The sequence below is a fragment of the Oxyura jamaicensis genome, chromosome 14 (genome assembly GCF_011077185.1).
Source record: "Oxyura jamaicensis isolate SHBP4307 breed ruddy duck chromosome 14, BPBGC_Ojam_1.0, whole genome shotgun sequence".
Taxonomy (NCBI): Eukaryota; Metazoa; Chordata; class Aves; order Anseriformes; family Anatidae; genus Oxyura; species Oxyura jamaicensis.
In genome coordinates this window covers 1,729,932-1,745,693 of record NC_048906.1, presented here as the reverse complement: position 1 = coordinate 1,745,693, position 15,762 = coordinate 1,729,932, and the positions used below count along the sequence as shown (strand labels likewise).

The following is a 15,762-nucleotide window of genomic DNA, read 5'->3' as shown; positions in this document are numbered from 1 at the left end:
GGGGGGGGGGGGGGGGGGGGGGGGGGGGGGGGCAACCTCCTCCCCTTCCCTCCCTCCTTTTCCTCTTCCTTTCTGCCCTCCCTCCCTCCTTTTCCATTTCCTTCCCTTCCCCTCCTGTTCCTCTTCCTTCTATCCCCTCCCTCCCTCCCCCCTTCCCTCCTCTTCCTTCCCTTCCTCCTTTTCCTCTTCCTTCTCTCCCTCCCTTTTCCCTTCTCTTCCTCCTTTTCCATTCCCTTCCCTCCTTTTCCATTCCCTTCCCTCCCTTCTTTTCCTCTTCCTTCTCTCCCTCCTTTTCCCTTCCCTCCTTTTCCATTCCCTTCTCTCCCCCTCTCCCCTTCCCTCCTTTTCCATTCCCTTCTCTCCCCCTCTCCCCATCCCTCCCTCCTTTTCCTCTTCCTTCTCTCCCTCCTTTTCCCTCCCCTCCCTCCTTCCCCAGCTCTCGGTGCAAGGCAGCCCCACGGCAGGGGTCAGCTCCCCTTGCAGCCACCGGTTCGATGCAGGGGGTCATCAATCCCTCAGCCCCCCCTCCAGCCCTGTCCCATTTGTTCTCCTTTTAAAATAAAAATAGTCTCAACAAGACCTTGAATAAAGCCTCAGATGTTCCCCAGATGCCTACCTGCTCCCCAGCGGGATTTAGAGGAAAGCTGCTACAAGGTGGCTGCCTTTAATCACCAGCACAAACCAGAGTTTAAGAGGCCCAGTTTTTTTCCAGACTGCCACACTGTTTACAGCTGCGTTTATTTCCTCAGTTGTCACACAGCCATCAGTACAGTCATGCTTAGTTGTAGCAGCATAGCATTCAAGTTAAGGAGTCAGTAAAGTTTTAGGTACCATTTTTCTAAAATACATAAAATTTAGCTTTTTTTTTTTTTTTTTTTTTTAAGCAAATAAGGAAATGGTGCTACACCAGACTCCGCTCCCACACTGCCACTCAGCACGCTCTTCAGAACAGCAGACCAAGTTACAGAGGTGAAATCCAGGCGGTTGTGCACTCCCTCGTGGCATTACTTACCAACCAGCGTGCACTAGGGAGAGCAACTGGAACCAACACTGTTCAGATCTGTCATTACACGTTCAGCTGTGAAACATTTGTTTGAAAATCTCTTGTATTTGAGCAGATCCGCAGCATGCAACTCAGATCAAGAAACGAGGAATTTAATATACCTGGGAGGAAGATGCATTAAAGACAGATGCCAAGCCCGTAAGACACTTACACACTAGGTAAGTTCTTTCTTCTCAGGGAACAGCAGACAAATTCCTTCTTGGTTTTTGTGGTACTAACACAAGGAACGCACAGATCACACCCGCGAGCAGTAAGCAGGTGCATGCAAGCAGCCTTAAATTAACAGGGAAAGGGTGGAAGCAACAGTGCAATCCCTAAGCCAGCACGCTGCCTGGGAAAGATTCTGCAGTCTGTGACGAGGAATGTCAGAGAGAAGATCCCTGCAAAGCAGCTGGGCAGCCCCAGCGTGCCATTTGAAGAGTCTGCGGCGTATTTTACAAACTATGCCCTAAACTGGCCGCGGCAGAGCAGGTCTGTCACTGAGAGGTTTTAGTAGCGCCAGAAGTGACACATTTAGAATAGTTTAAGTAGCAGCATGGAAGAAAAGTTTCTATCTTCAGACAGCAATGCAGCTAACTGCATTTTGTCCCTGTTCTAAACGGAGACCGAATACCTTCACGTAAAACAGCCCCAATCCCACCGTCTGCATTCACATTAGGCGCCTACAAAAATAACAGGAGTTTTTTCCTAGGCTTCAAGGCTTGACCCTTCCCTACCCCAGCCTCCGAGCTATGTACCAACGCTTGTAAAGTGATCTGCGTGTGACATGTGACAGTTTGAGAGCCAGCAATAAAGGGATAAATATTCTTCATCATAATATAAATATGCTGTAGAGTATCTCAACAAGGGCAAAGTGCTTTTTTTTTTCCTCAATTAAAACAAAATAAAAACCTAAATAAGACTGTCTTGACCACAACAGAACGTTCAATTCCTAAGACATCTGAATAATCTAAGTTGCTATGAAACTGGCAGTAAAGTGACCTAGGCAGAGTGCTCAGTCCTTCGGGACCCTGAAGTTATCCTTCTCTTTTCTGATGGCTCCCATCGTTCGGATAGGGTCCGTCTCCCCGGCGTGCTGCTGAACTGTCTTCTCCCTGCCAGGAGGGAATGCCAGGGACAGTAAATGCAAAGGCTGCAAGGTAACATCTCGGATATGGAGTCACTACTGGCACATTTTGCCTGTATCAAGGGGATACTCTCTGTTTAAGATCGAGGACTCGGGGCTTTGGCGCAGGCTTATCAGCTCTCTTGGTTTAAACGCTCACGGGCAAGAGGAAGTTGCAAACACTTTTATGCCTTGAATGGCATCTTTTTACTGCATCCATCTGCCCAACCCTGCGTGATGAAGGAACATCATTACACAATAAAGCTTGTTCTAGTTCCTGAGTCAGGGACTTCAGCACTGGCAGAGAAGTTCGCCAAAACCCTTCCAACTTTACTGCAACAACCTTCTGCCAGCACACCGAGTACTTTACCTTACTTACTCTTGGAATAAATATACTTTAAGGAGAGTCTTGAGGGCATCGAACAGGAATGTGTGAAGCAGGAGAGTAATTCACACTTAAGGCTCTTCCTTCACAGACCTCATCCTTCCCACATCCCCCCTCCACCCCGAGCCAGAGGACTGCTCCCACCCCTCCCTACCTCACTCGCATGAAGGGGTTGTACGTGAACTCTTCTGCGATGGTGGAGGGGATGGTTGGCTCACCGCTGTCGTACTTGGCCTAGAACAAGGGAGAGATTTCTGCCTGAACGGGGAACGTTTTGGTGAACAAGGAATGTCCCATGTATGAACCACGATGGGTTAGTGTGGCACCAAATTGCCAGAGCCACACACAGTCAGACAAGGATCGAAGTGAACATGGAAAGATCTGGGTCATAGCTTTCCTGGGACAGAGCTGATCCTCCCACATGGATGTGGACAGGCAGCCTGTAATTGTACCAAGGAGTTCTCAGGGAGGGTCACATCTCCAAAGGATAGCAAACTGTCTCCTCTGGGCCCCACACCCAACCCTGTTCCCCAACACATTGCTCCCCTGAACGCGCAACCGTGCTGCAGCTTCCCACTCAGATCTACCTCCCCTGAGCCCCACCATTGTCCCCTCTCCTCTGCCTCCTCAGAGAGGCTCTTCCTCCACAGAAACACACAACAAGTTTAGGAAAAGGATGACCCAACCTACCTTGGCCCAAGCCAGCTTCTCCTGGATGGTTACATTATTGGGTTCAACATGCCGAGCAAATTTGAGATTGTTGATAGTGTATTCGTGACCACAGTAAACTCTCTAGGAAGAGAAAGGATGAGTTCCACGTGATAACTCTGAGGGCACAAAGGTGGAGTGCCAAGTACCCTCATCAGTGTTATTGTACACAGCAGGAACATCAGAGGCAAGCCCCCAGGGTACACCGTACTCTCTACCAGAGACAGATGCGAAGGGCTGGCAGTTATCAGACAGTACTACATGCAAATTTAACAGTAAGCCTGATAAAAGCACCGGGGCATCCAAGCTCTCCAGCCTTTGTTTCAATAAGCAGACTACTTTCCCCACAGAACACAAGCATATTTGGGTACCCATTTCCTTCTCAGAGGACTCCAGCTGTTCAGCAATGACAATTCCTGAAGTAAGCGTGCATTCCTTCAACATGAGAAATCCTCTCATTGAACAACGGTGTTATTAGAAGAGAGTTTTTCTGATGTCTGTAGTGGTTTCTGGCGGGTTACCTTACTGGCATGAAAGAGGAGTGTCATACCGTTTGCGGCTCCAAGCTGCCCAGAATCTCAATCAGCGCTCTGTACATTTCCTCTGGGGTTCCCTCAAAGAATTTCCCACAGCCGGCCACGAACAGCGTGTCACCTGCAAGCAAGGCATGACATGGCATCAGGACCAGACAGAGCTCTTCACACCCAATGTGAACACCCTGAGGGCTCGGTCTTGCCATTGCTGCCCTCTCTGCAGCTCACGCTGCTCTGCCCTCACCAGGAAGGCACAGGGACAGCCAGGCTTTACTGCTGCCCCACACTGGCTCGGTGCTCCATAAACCCACACGACAAATGGTTCTCTAACCCAATCTCAGCTTCTGACGCAGGAAATCCCACAGCCTCACCAGGCAAACCATGCCAGAGCTTCCCTACCTGTAAGTCTGCTGTCCGCTCTCGTCCCTTCTACAAGGAACACTTGTCCTCTTTACTGTGAGGTCAACAAAAAACAACCACCAGCTCGTTTCAGTGAAAAAAGCGCTAGAGGTAGGACTCATCCAGGGCTCATTCTTGGTTTTGTTCGCAGGGTGTCCAGCAATAGTTTAGGGAACTAGAGGAGTTTCACCGGTTTCATCTACAGTTACTACTAGGTGGCTTTGGTGCGGGGACCAGGTGTGGAAGTTAGGTTAGCTGCACTGGTAATAAGGAACGAATGCACATCCAGAGTCAGGAGCACACAGGCAGAGGGGTAGCTTATTTCTTCGCAACACAGACTGCCGGCGGTGTAACCTCCCAACTCCTCACCTGTAAAAACAGCAGGTGGCTCGGAGCTATTTGGCTTAGTCACATAATAACAGATGTGTCCAGAAGTGTGACACGGCGTACAGAGGCATTTCACATTAAGAGATCCCACCTGAGAAGAAGGCAGAAGACTGGAGCTTAAGCTACTGTTTGGTAGCATTTGTACGATTAGAAAAGAATTGCAACTATTACAATGGCCTAGCAGTCCTACAGGCAAATTCTCACGTAGCTGGTCAGTAAACATCAGCTCTTTTCCTGAGAGAGTCCAGCAAAAGCGTTTTATGGCAAGGACTTGGAAGGGAGCTGTTTCCTCTTAGCAGGTGTTGTTACAAAGGGAACTGCCAGATTCTTTCATTTGCATGCAGAGTGACTCAGCGTCTGGTTGGCAGCAAGGGAAAATAGATCTAGAGCCATACAAAATCCTAAACAAAGCTAATCAAGCGGAAAAAGCTCCAAACAAAAATGAAGCTGAAGGGTAGAAGTGGAAGACGCTCAAGAAAAGGGAGGGATTAAACACATTCTTGAGGATGTTTACCCCACAGCCTTAATTTGTGCACCTTCCCATGTTCTTCTGTGCTCCCTTCTTTGCTTCTGACTGCCCCACAAAAGGTGCACTGCAGGAATAGCAGTGACATTCATGCCAGCCTGCAAATTTCATAGCAGTTTATGCAATCTGCCAGCTCGTCTATAAACAAACAGCCACGTTAAAACAAGGTTCGCCACTTCAGCTCTGGAAAAGCAATGCAAGGCAGCTAGCCCTGCTGGCCCACTTTCTCTTTCCCTGTATTTCAGCCTTCAGAGAGCACCGTTTGCATTTCCTCAGTGCTACCCAGGCTCTAAGCAGAACACAGGCCCCGTGCTTTTGCATTTTGGCTCTGACCACCCCAGTTAAGGCAGCTGTCAAAGAGCAGACAGCCAGCATGTCGCAGGCAACACATGTGTCTGAGCCGTGCCTATGTTACCATGAGAGAAGTCTCACCAGCTAAAAGGAGCCAGAGGGGCTCTGGCTCATAGGGCAGGAAAAAGGGGAAAGATGTAGTTAAACCATCAACTACTTCCAAGAAATGTTAAAAAGGTAAAACAGCCATGACCGCACCAGTCCACCTCCAAAGCCGCGACACGAATGGAAGATGCCCTCAGTCCTGCAGATCACTCCCTTTACCTTGAGCGTTGTCAGGTGAGACACCTTCTGTGTCAGTGCTCCAACTCTGCTGTCCCCGCCATACACACGCAGCCCCGTCTCCATCTTCACAAGCTTCTCATTTCCTCCAGCATGGTCCCTGGAAGGTCAGAAAAAGGGATTTGGGTAAGGAGGAACTCCAATTTAACTTATATTGCAACAGTAACCTCCAAGCAATCATTTCTGATCATTTGTCTCCCAATATCCTCTATCACTGTCCTATCAAGGAGCATGCTACATCAGCACTAGTGGAGATAGTTTCTTTAAATGCCAGTTGAGTAAGTGCTGGTGGCTGTAGAGCAGCACGTTCAGGAAGGATTTCAAAACAGGACCTTGGGCACTGTCTCTCCAACAACCCCCTCGGTTTCACACCTGGTTGGGAAACACCAGCCTCAGAGGATCAGCGTCAACTCCCCAGTAACTGGGGCACCGAGACGCTGAGATCACAGGGATAACAGTTATCAGTCCAGTGGCTCCACTACGACCCATGGGAGAGGTTACTCAGGTTCACCACTGCAAAACTGCTAAAGCAAAACATTCATCTCTACGTCCCTGGCAGAGTTAATCTGCAACCCAGGTAATCTTCCCACAATGCTGACTAAGTATCGTGCCGCAGAGACATGTCCCAGCAACTCAGCGTTGCGCTCCACAGCTACCTACAGGTTTATTCCACTGACCAGCTAAAAGAAGTCAGCATTCTGAAGGTTAAAGGCTCTAACAGAGAACTCGCAGTCTAAACAATGTGCCTGGCCATAGCAAGAATTACTCATATAAAGGCTGGCTTGACTCCAAGCACAGGAAGACTTTCCCATCTTTGTTGTGCACTCGGCTACTTCATACTGATTCCACAGAATCACAGAATAGTCTAGGTAGGAAGAGACCTCCAAGATCACCGAGTCCAACCTCTGACCTAACGCTAACAAGTCCCCCACTAAACCATATCCCTGAGCTCTACATCTAAATGTCTTTTAAAGACCTCCAGGGATGGGGACTCAACCACTTCCCTGGGCAGCCTATTCCAGTGACTAACAACCCGTTCAGTAAAGAAGTTCTTCCTAATATCCAATATTCCTCTGCACGTCACTTCCTCGTGTACTCACCCTGCCTCTGGACCAGGTAAGGAGCAGACTGTCCTTCCCCAGAGCTATCCAAACAAACACACAGCAGCTGGGATAGCCTGGGTGTGCCCAGGCTGCTGGACATCTAGGAGAGATCCTGACATGAGCAGCTTCGAAGCAGCCCTTTACCAGCCTCTGATTGAGGGAGTGTCTTCCTTTGCCTCACAAATTATTTCTCCGCTGTGCTTTGGAGTCTGTGCTAATGCTTGATCAGTCGTAGCTCCAAGCTGTCTGGTCAAATAAGCAGGCAAGGAACAGCCATAGCAACTGTCCCCCCCAGGCACACACTGGTGTGCTGATTTGAGCCATTCTCTTAGAGACTTCTCTTACTTCATCTGCCCCTTTTCTACATTGTAAAGGAAGATTTGGGAGGAATTGTCTGCTCCAGCTGAGCCACCAGTAACAGGAGTAAGCATCACTGCCAAAGCAGGTAAAAAGGAAAGGCCGTGACCAAGGTCCAGATGCAAGGATGAGCAGCCACCGCTGGAGCCTTTCTTCTTTACTCCCGTCCTCACATCCGCACTCTGAATCCCAGGACCTGTGTCCCTGCACAGAGCCGGTACGCTGGTGTCAGACCGAGGGGCACTGCCTGAGCTCTGATCCCTCACACCTATGCTCCTGAACTAGAGGAATCCGATCCAGCAGAGAAACAATTATTAACTGCCTGTGCTAACGCGGAGGAAGGGGGATCCCACTGCAGCGGATGAAGTTACCAGTGATGGTGTGTGGTCAGGACAGTGGTCAGCTTCACGCCATGCTTTTTGACTGCATCCAAAACCTGCAGACACAGGCACGACGAGAGCATTAGAACGCACATGAAGCACAGCTGGTACCTGCCCTGTCCCGTGTGCAACCGCGACAGGGTTTGTGAGCCACACCTGCATGCAAACACCCCAGCAACTTCGCAGAGATCCCAGCCCTCTTCAGGTAATTATTACAGATCAGGACACAAGGTCTCTGATCCAGCCAGGCTCCGGTCCCATTTCCCCTTTTCTGCATAAGAGCAAACTAGGGAGGGCACAAAATCAGGCCAGTAACTCTTGAAGTCAGGGAGAAGCTGCCTGTGCTCAGAAGCTCAGTGAAGCTTTATCTGTACGTAGGAGAGGCCAGCATTTCCTGCCTTTCCCCAAGCCTGAGTCAGCCCGTGACTAATTCCCTCGTGTACGCAGCAGCCTGGAAGCATCTCCCAGAGAAGCAGCAGACAGCGTTACCTTCTGGGGCTGCACGGGATCAACTATCGCGGCCTCCTTCGTCTCCTCGTCGATGAGGAGGTACATGTAGTTGTCTGTGAGGGCCGGGAGGAGCTCCACCTTCATGTCGGCTTGCGTGACCGTCTTCGACTTCCTCTGCTCGTGCTCTGCGTGCAGGAAGACAGCTCGCAGCCACACGGGACCTGGGGAGCCAAAAACAGCCAGACCTCAGGTCAGCCCAGGGAGGGGAACCAGTGGGACACAGCTCAGCAGGTCCCCCAGCCTGTGGCCAAGGAGAAGGGCATGCACAGCCCAACCTGCCTCCTTCAGAGGAAGAGGAGAGCAGCTACCACAGGACAAAGCGTTAGTGCCCGGCTGTGTCACCCTGTGCCCTGCGGCATGGGAGGATCTTGGTGCTCTGTAGCTTCAGAGAAGAGGGATGGGACTCTGCTCCTAGGGATGTACTCATGCAGGCAAAACACTGTACCTTGATTGGAGAGATTTCAGGGGGCAGGAAAGCAGAAAAGAGAGGGAGCACTTGGACAAAGGTCAGCCTGGGACAATGACTTGGCAAAAAAAAAAGGCACAAAACGCTATGTTACAACCAAAAGGAAAAAAAAAAAAAAAAAAGGAGAAATACAGACACTGCTAGAACAGAAATATGTGGCTCATTAATTGGGGAAATCACTTTTTAAACAGTGCTATGGAGAGAAGGAGGTTCTCAGCGTGGAAGGCCAGGCTCCTGTCTGGCAGATACCAGGCATGCACTGCAGGAAGGGTGCTTGCTCACAGACTGCCTCGATGCAACAGCAGTGCTTCCCTATTTGCTTTTGGTTAAATGTTTAATCAAATCCAAGTAGTAAATCTGATTCCAGATGCAAATAAGCCGGGCTCCATTTTTCCCCACTCTTTAACTCACAGATGCACAGTTCTTGAAGAAACAACTGAGTCATAAGAAGCTCTGCCATAAAAAAAAGGGAGGAAAACAAAGACAACAAGGCCTTCCACCGCCAGCAATGCACAACACAGGCCTGGGTCCATGCACATGCAGGGCGAGAGACACGAGCCTCGACAAATCACACATCAGTTGCCTTTAACCCCCAAGGCCCTCACATGGCGCCGAAGGTGCCTGCATTGCTCTGAATCATGCTGGCCCGGCTCCTGGTTCATTTTGCACCACTGCTTCCAGCCCAACGCTTGGTGCTCAGAAACCTCCATGGGTGCCAAAGGGAGGGGTGATAATTCTGTAATCAGCCTGGCCCACTCTCCGAACTGGTCGGTCCTGATAAGAAGCAGGGAGCAGAGGCCCTGCAGGCTGCCCGCAGCCCACCCGGAGCTCCAGAGCTGCAAAGCCAGGACCAAAGCTCCCAGCTGGGCGTGCAGCTGCACAGCCAGGCACTGGGGCCCCTAGGGCCCCTCCTGTACCACTACCCTGCCTGGCACATCTTCCCTTTCTGCATCCACTGCCTCACCTGCTTGTAGGGGAAAGGAGCTACGGAGGGGAGATAGCAGTAAAATTAAATGCAAAGAAAACCCCAAGGCACAACAGTGCAGGCATGCGCTGGGTATTCGACAGGGAAGGCACGTAGTGTTAAAGAAAGCATCCATACCTGCCAAGTGGTCCTTAGGAGCAGAAAAGTCCTTTCAAAAAAAAAAAAAAAAAAAAAGAATAACAAATCCTTACTATTCTGAAAAATAGTAATTGCTCCTCAACTGCTCTGGCATGACATGGAGCACTTTTCCTTTGGCTGCAATCAGTCACAAGAGCTATGTTTACTGTATGTTTGTTTGCATAGTAGATGCCAACTGGAAAATAAAATCGTAACAAAAGAAAACACAACCCTAGCTTGAACTCAAAGGAATTATTCGCATAGTTAAAATGCTTTCTTCCTATGAACCATTTTTAACCTTGGCCGTGATCCTCAAGACTCTTTGCATGTTTAGCTCACAGTTCTTGCACAACAAACTAGACTGCATGTGGAAATGTTTTCTGAGATGCAATTTAAAGAAAGGAAGGAGAAAGCGTCCACGCAACATGAAACTCATTCCGATTCCCATCTGTAGCTGAGCTGCACCTCTTCGGTCTGCCCGTTCGAGGAGCACATCAAAAGCTCTCACGCACACCCAGCACTGCTCGTAGGAGCAGGCTCAGCCCCAGCTCTGTTCACGCCAGATCCCCGGGCAGCGCCTAACCCCTGCTCTGGCCCAGCACCTAACGAAATGGTCTCATTTTGAGATCACAGGTCTACTCCAAAATTAAGGTCTAATAATTTCATTTTCACTCGTTCTGTGCCCCATCCCTGCTGACTCGATGCCTGAAGCAGAGGTGACAGGGGCTCAGGGAGCAGCAGAGGCCTTTGGATCACACCCTTGGTGTTCTAGAGCACCGGCGTGGTGCGACTCGCCAGGAGGGTTTGCACGTGGGAAGCATTAACGTTATCACACGAATGCCTGCGTGCTCGAGGTTAGGGGCAAGTAGGCAGCAGCACAGCTTAATAATGGGTTACTGCAGTAAAGGGGTGCTCCGTACATTTTCTCCACAGTATTTTTGTTTTACTCTTTTTTTAATTCCAGCAAAGAGCGGAAAATTCCTCTTTCAGATGCAGCTGTCACACATGAAAGTGACCGCACACGCAGCCGCAGACGTACATCCCTGCGTTGCTGCATAAGTAGAAACTCTACGTTCACTTTTTCATGTGCTCTCCACGCAGATATTTTTGGATGCCAGGCAAACTCGCATTGGCTGCACACCCCCGGGGAACGGCGGCTCGCCCTGCCCCTGCTCCCCGCCAGCAGCCCGGGGACCCGTGCACACCCTGCAACGGGGGAACTCGGTCTGCCAGCCCCTCGGTTTGCTTGTTCCCAAGATAGCATCAGGGTTTCCAAGCCTGGCACTAATTCCCAAGGATTCTTGCTCATGAGGCCAGGTCTTAAAGCTGGAGTGATGCAAAAGGCCTCTGGCAAGACTCGCCTGAGACACTGTCAAGCCCCAGCCCAAGCTCCAGTTCAAAGAGACGCTTTCAGAATTTAGGCCGCAAATTTAAATGCACGGCCCAGACATTTTTTTTTTTTTTTTAACATTACCGATACAATTTCGCATCGAGCTCAGTTAAAATTCCAGCTCCCAGCCCGCTGTCCCCCAGAGCCATAACCAGCACCCGTGGCAGCCCAGAAACTCCAGGAGCCTCCAGATCGGTTATCAGTGGGGAAAAATAAATAAATAAATAAATAAAAATAAAATAAAAAAAAAGAGAAACAACCACCACCAGAGACAGGCTCCAGCTAAGCAGATACTGACCTACTTGGGGCTGTGAGTCAGCTTAAAAAGCTCTGCGCACCCCTGAGTGGGCAATGGAGAAGAGAAACCATCGTCAAACTCTGCAGCTCGCCGGGGGGGTGCCCACGGCCGCCCACGTCCCCCCGGGGCCGGCTGCGGGGCCGCTGCGCCCCCCAGGCTGCCAGCCCAGCCCCGGAGGAAGGCGACCCCCGGAGGAGGGGACCCCCCTGGAGCAAGGGGGACCCCCGGCCGCCCCCCTCCCAAGGGCATCCCCCGGCCGCCCCCCGCTCCGTGCCCGCCGGGGCAGGTGGGCTCCGGGCGAGCCTCCCTCCCCACGTACCGGCTCGGAGCAGGGCCCCAGCTCGCAGGGCGGTGCCGAGGCTCCGCCAGCCCCCGCCGCGCATGGTGCAGGCCCAGCCCGGTTACCTTCGCTCCCCGCCCCGGGAGGAGGCGGCAGCGGCAGCCCCAGCGGCCGGCCCGGCCCCGGCCCCGGCGTACAACGGGGGCGGCGCTGAGCCCGCCCGGCCGCCGCCCGCCCCCTCCTTGCACGCCCGGGCCAGGCCTTTTTTTTTTTTTTCCTTTTTTTTCCCCAATCGAGCCATTTGCCAACCCACGTGGAGGGGCTGGGTAAGGAGGCGGGGGTACGCGGCCTGTCCCTGGGAGGGAGCAGGCCGCAGAAGGAGGGAAGGAGCTCGGCAGGATTTGCTCCGTTGCAGGCAGGGTTTGCGCCTCTGGGCCCGGCAAGGACACCCCAAGGGCACCCCGGTGAAGGAGCCGCCGAGCCCATGGCCTCCTCCCGGCCCCTGGCCCGCTTCTGGGAGTGGGGCAGGAACATCGTGTGCGTGGGGCGCAACTATGCCGAGCATGCCAAGGAGATGGGGAGCGCGCCGCCCTCACAGCCCCTCTTCTTCCTCAAGCCCTCCTCTGCCTACCTGCGGGAAGGATCCCCCATTCTCCGGCCTTACTACTGCGACAGCCTGCACCACGAAGTGGAGCTGGGGGTGGTGATCGGGAAGAGAGCCCAGGCCGTGTCCCAGGAGGCCGCTATGGAGCATGTGGCAGGTTACGCCCTGTGCTTGGACATGACCGCCAGGGACACCCAGGAAGAATGTAAAAAGAAGGGTTTGCCCTGGACCTTGGCCAAGGCCTTCAATACGTCCTGCCCGGTCAGCGAATTTGTGCCCAAGGAGAAGATCCCGGACCCTCACAAGTTGAAGATCTGGCTCAAGGTGAATGGAAAGCTGAGGCAGGAGGGGGAGACCTCCTCCATGATCTTCTCCATCCCCTACCTTATCAGCTACATCAGCGAAATTGTCACCCTGGAAGAAGGGGACTTGATTCTGACAGGGACTCCTGAAGGAGTTGGGTCTGTGCAAGTAAATGATGAGATAGAGGCTGGGATAAGCGACATCCTGTCCATGCGGTTCAAGGTGGCACAGCAAATCCGTCGGTCCTAACCTGGCTGGGACCCTTGTCTGCATAGGAAAAGACCTTTGGGGGAGTATCTGGTGAATGAAGAGACACACAAACTGTCCTGTGAATTAAATTTATATGACCTAAACATCTACTGGACTGTCAGTTGTCAAGGATGTGTAGCTCGTGAGCTCTGAGGACCTGTGGCTGAAACAACCCCATTTCCACGGAGTTTTCAGCCTCCTCCAAGGCTGTACGGCGGAGGTCAGGCCAGGAGTCCAACCCAGTGTGGAGCAGCTGGTTAATACCTAAACGGTACCTTGGAACTTTCTGTGCAGACTCTGCTGGGGGATGAAAACAGGGCAGGAAATGCAGCAGCAAGACTCTTAACTGTGTGTGTGCACCCTTCTGTTTATATATTACCTTAAAATAAAAAAAATAAAAAGTGAAACATTAAAATGGTGATGTATGGAAGGTGCTCTGGGTTCCTGGTGAGGACTGCAGCTCTCCCCATGGTACCTGCTTGTTAGTAGGAAGGCTTCCGTGTCCTGGCTCCCAGGTCTCCCATATGCTCGGCCTCCTTGCACAGAGGTATTAAAGTAGCAAGAAACGAGAAATAAAAAATTAACCTGAGGACTGGAATCCACCCAGGTGTGAAGCTACATGCCCTGGCAGCTGTCAAGGTGGGGTCTTTGCAGCTTGGGGTGCTCCAAGGGCTGGCTCATGGGCAACCAAACAGCAGTCAGAGGTGCTCTGCTCCAGGGTGCTGGGGCCAGCACTGACTCTTTGTCCTCACTGGGGAGCTGCAACAGAAAAGAACTGCAGTGAAACACGGCAAAGCCAATGGGGAAAGGTGTCTTTGCAAAGCACTGTGTATGTTTTCATCATTACAGTGAATAATCAGTAAAACCGTAGATACCTAGGGTTTTAACTAATCCCTTAGTAGGCCACCGCTTTGAAAGTCACACTTGGGCATTCTCAAAGCCCAGGTTCACGTCGCGTGGGTTGGGGGCTCCTTCTAGTGGTTTTATTTCCAAGATGGAGGATTTGGGGTTATAAATAAAAATTAGGAGCTAAGGCTCACCCATGCTATATGAAATCAAAGATGCATATGCAACAGAGAGTTACGTATGCCAAGAGTTACAGCTCCAGATAGAACCTCTCTCCTCAGAGTATTCTGCAATATAAAGATGTTTTTCACAGTAGTTTCATGATTCCTCCATGCATTTTTCAAGTGTACAAATTAAAAGAGGATTGCTGTCCCTCCCACTCCAAGGGGCATTATGCAGCAAAAGTGTGCCAGATGCCTGGAAGATTTTTTTCTTAAACTAAGCTTTAAATATAATTCTAAAAGTGTAATAATACAATAGATAAAGAATAAAGAAGCTCATTGGTAAAGATCACCAGTAAACTTGTCTTTACTTTCACTGATTTACATGTGCTTTATCAAAATCTAACTGCAGCAATTTACTTACCATTACTTACATAACACAGTGCAACAGTTGAAGGTTTTTTAAAAAATATTTCCAGCTGTTAAAAAGCCACGTCATGTAACTTTTCCTGTTTCCAAACTCCAACTGATCTTACGCTCTCTACCAGTTTACATGACAGTGAGCTCTCTTTCAAATCAAAGGAGTGACAAAACAAGTTATAAAATATTAAAAAAAACCTCTCCCCGTGAAGATCAGAACTTACCACTTACCATTTTCAAAGGCTGCACAGTTATCCAATTTCTAAGAAAAACAGATGTTTTGTTTTGTTTTTTAAATAATTGTGAATGCCAAAGTGAAATGCTGAAGACAGATCTTAATAACTGCTAGAAGTTTTGTTTCAAAATGTACATTCAAAGTCTTATGGAACAAATTATGGCAGCCCAAAGACCAGTACCTCTGTTAAAGAGCAGCGTGGTCCAGTATACTGCCAATCATATGGTAAAAGAAAGCACAGCATGTTGTATAACAGAACGTGTATTTTTTTCTATCAAATTCTATTTTGCTTGTCCAGCTGCATGCATCTTAAACACATCTCTGCATGCCCAAACACCACCAGGTGCTAATCCTGCCAACACACTCAATTCTCTGCAATTTAACATCAGCCAATGGCTTAAAACGTGTAAAAGTTTTGTATGATGAGACCTTATAATAACTAAATGCTGTGAACATAGTTCAGATTTTACGTAAACGCTTAAGGAATCAAGGCCAATTGAACTAAACATTCAGCTATTACTTCTGAGCAGAACCAGCCTCTGCCTTGTAGAAATCAAAATGTTGCTTCAGTCAGTGGGAACGCTGTGCTCTGAATTTGTTGCAACTCAGTGAAAAGCTGGGCCAAACAGCAGAGTGAGTAAACTGAGCTGGTCTGAACAGGGAAGTTAGGGTGAATAATTCTGATGGAAAAAGGATGGAACTCACTCTCTTTACTGTTTCCTTTCCTTTGTGCCCGTAAAACATTACTGTCTATGGCAACAGCAACAACGCACTATTTGTAATTTGGTCTTAAACACTGTGTATCGATTGCAGAGCTGAGCTGTGATTAAAATTATTGGAAGCATTCAACACTTTCCAGATGTAACAGCTAATAGTCTGCAGTTGTTTATTGCTGCAACAGCAGAGATACAGTGATCCAACACATGCCATATTTGTACATTTAAACCTTTGTTCTGACTCACAAAAGTGCAAAGGTGCAACATCAGTGTATTGATTGTCAAAATTCACTGTTTTTGCCATCGCTTCCTTTCTGCCATGTTGTTTAGACCAAAAATACAAACACGTGGAGAAGGGCAAAATGTACATACCTGGGTTCTTTATGTTCAGCTAAAAAGAACTGTGCTGGGGAAGAAGAATCACTTTCTTTTCTGCCACCTACAGTCTTAACTTGTTTTGTTGATTATCAGGGGTCCCTGGTAATTACTAGTCTGTTCTAGTAAAACTTCGTCTGTCCTAAAGAAAAGCAGCCTTGTAAAAATCTTGGCTATTTCCAACCCCCTGCAGTTGTCAAAAGTTCCATGTTTGGACTGAACAATGTA

General features: G+C 49.8%; 2 protein-coding genes across 7 annotated transcripts; one reads left to right on the top strand and one right to left on the bottom strand.

Moving 5' to 3' along the window:
- Positions 1 to 701: 701 nt before the first annotated feature.
- Positions 702 to 11,784, bottom strand: HAGH (hydroxyacylglutathione hydrolase). Of its 6 annotated transcripts, XM_035340029.1 has the most exons (11): positions 11,665 to 11,768; positions 11,346 to 11,387; positions 9,658 to 9,688; positions 8,069 to 8,250; positions 7,571 to 7,635; positions 5,722 to 5,839; positions 4,563 to 4,671; positions 3,812 to 3,915; positions 3,244 to 3,345; positions 2,708 to 2,787; positions 702 to 2,157 (listed from the first exon to the last, which is right to left on the bottom strand). In XM_035340029.1, exons 4-11 carry the CDS (start codon positions 8,171 to 8,173, stop codon positions 2,058 to 2,060), a joined length of 783 nt encoding a protein of 260 aa, XP_035195920.1. In that variant the 5' UTR covers positions 8,174 to 8,250; positions 9,658 to 9,688; positions 11,346 to 11,387; positions 11,665 to 11,768; the 3' UTR covers positions 702 to 2,057. The 6 variants fall into 6 exon arrangements, with proteins under 6 accessions (XP_035195920.1, XP_035195922.1, XP_035195921.1 ...); XM_035340031.1 differs by lacking the exon at positions 9,658 to 9,688 and having other exon boundaries at positions 11,665 to 11,778; XM_035340030.1 differs by lacking the exon at positions 11,346 to 11,387 and having other exon boundaries at positions 11,665 to 11,772.
- On the top strand, positions 4,788 to 13,196 carry FAHD1 (fumarylacetoacetate hydrolase domain containing 1). Its single transcript, XM_035340036.1, has 2 exons — positions 4,788 to 4,791; positions 12,045 to 13,196. Exon 2 carries the CDS (start codon positions 12,110 to 12,112, stop codon positions 12,779 to 12,781), a length of 672 nt encoding a protein of 223 aa, XP_035195927.1. The 5' UTR covers positions 4,788 to 4,791; positions 12,045 to 12,109; the 3' UTR covers positions 12,782 to 13,196.
- The last annotated feature ends 2,566 nt before the right edge of the window (positions 13,197 to 15,762 follow it).

Bases quoted from the DNA above. Each gene is read 5' to 3' on its own strand.
- HAGH (XM_035340028.1), bottom strand. From the start codon at position 11,728: ATGCGCGGCGGGGGCTGGCGGAGCCTCGGCACCGCCCTGCGAGCTGGG. The intron at 8,251-11,664 runs GTACGTGGGGAG...TTGGCTCCCCAG, and splicing joins TGGGGCCCTGCTCCGAGCCG to GTCCCGTGTGGCTGCGAGCT. The intron at 3,346-3,811 runs GTATGACACTCC...TTCTCTTCCTAG, and splicing joins GCAGCTTGGAGCCGCAAACG to AGAGTTTACTGTGGTCACGA.
- FAHD1 (XM_035340036.1), top strand. From the start codon at position 12,110: ATGGCCTCCTCCCGGCCCCTGGCCCGCTTCTGGGAGTGGGGCAGGAAC.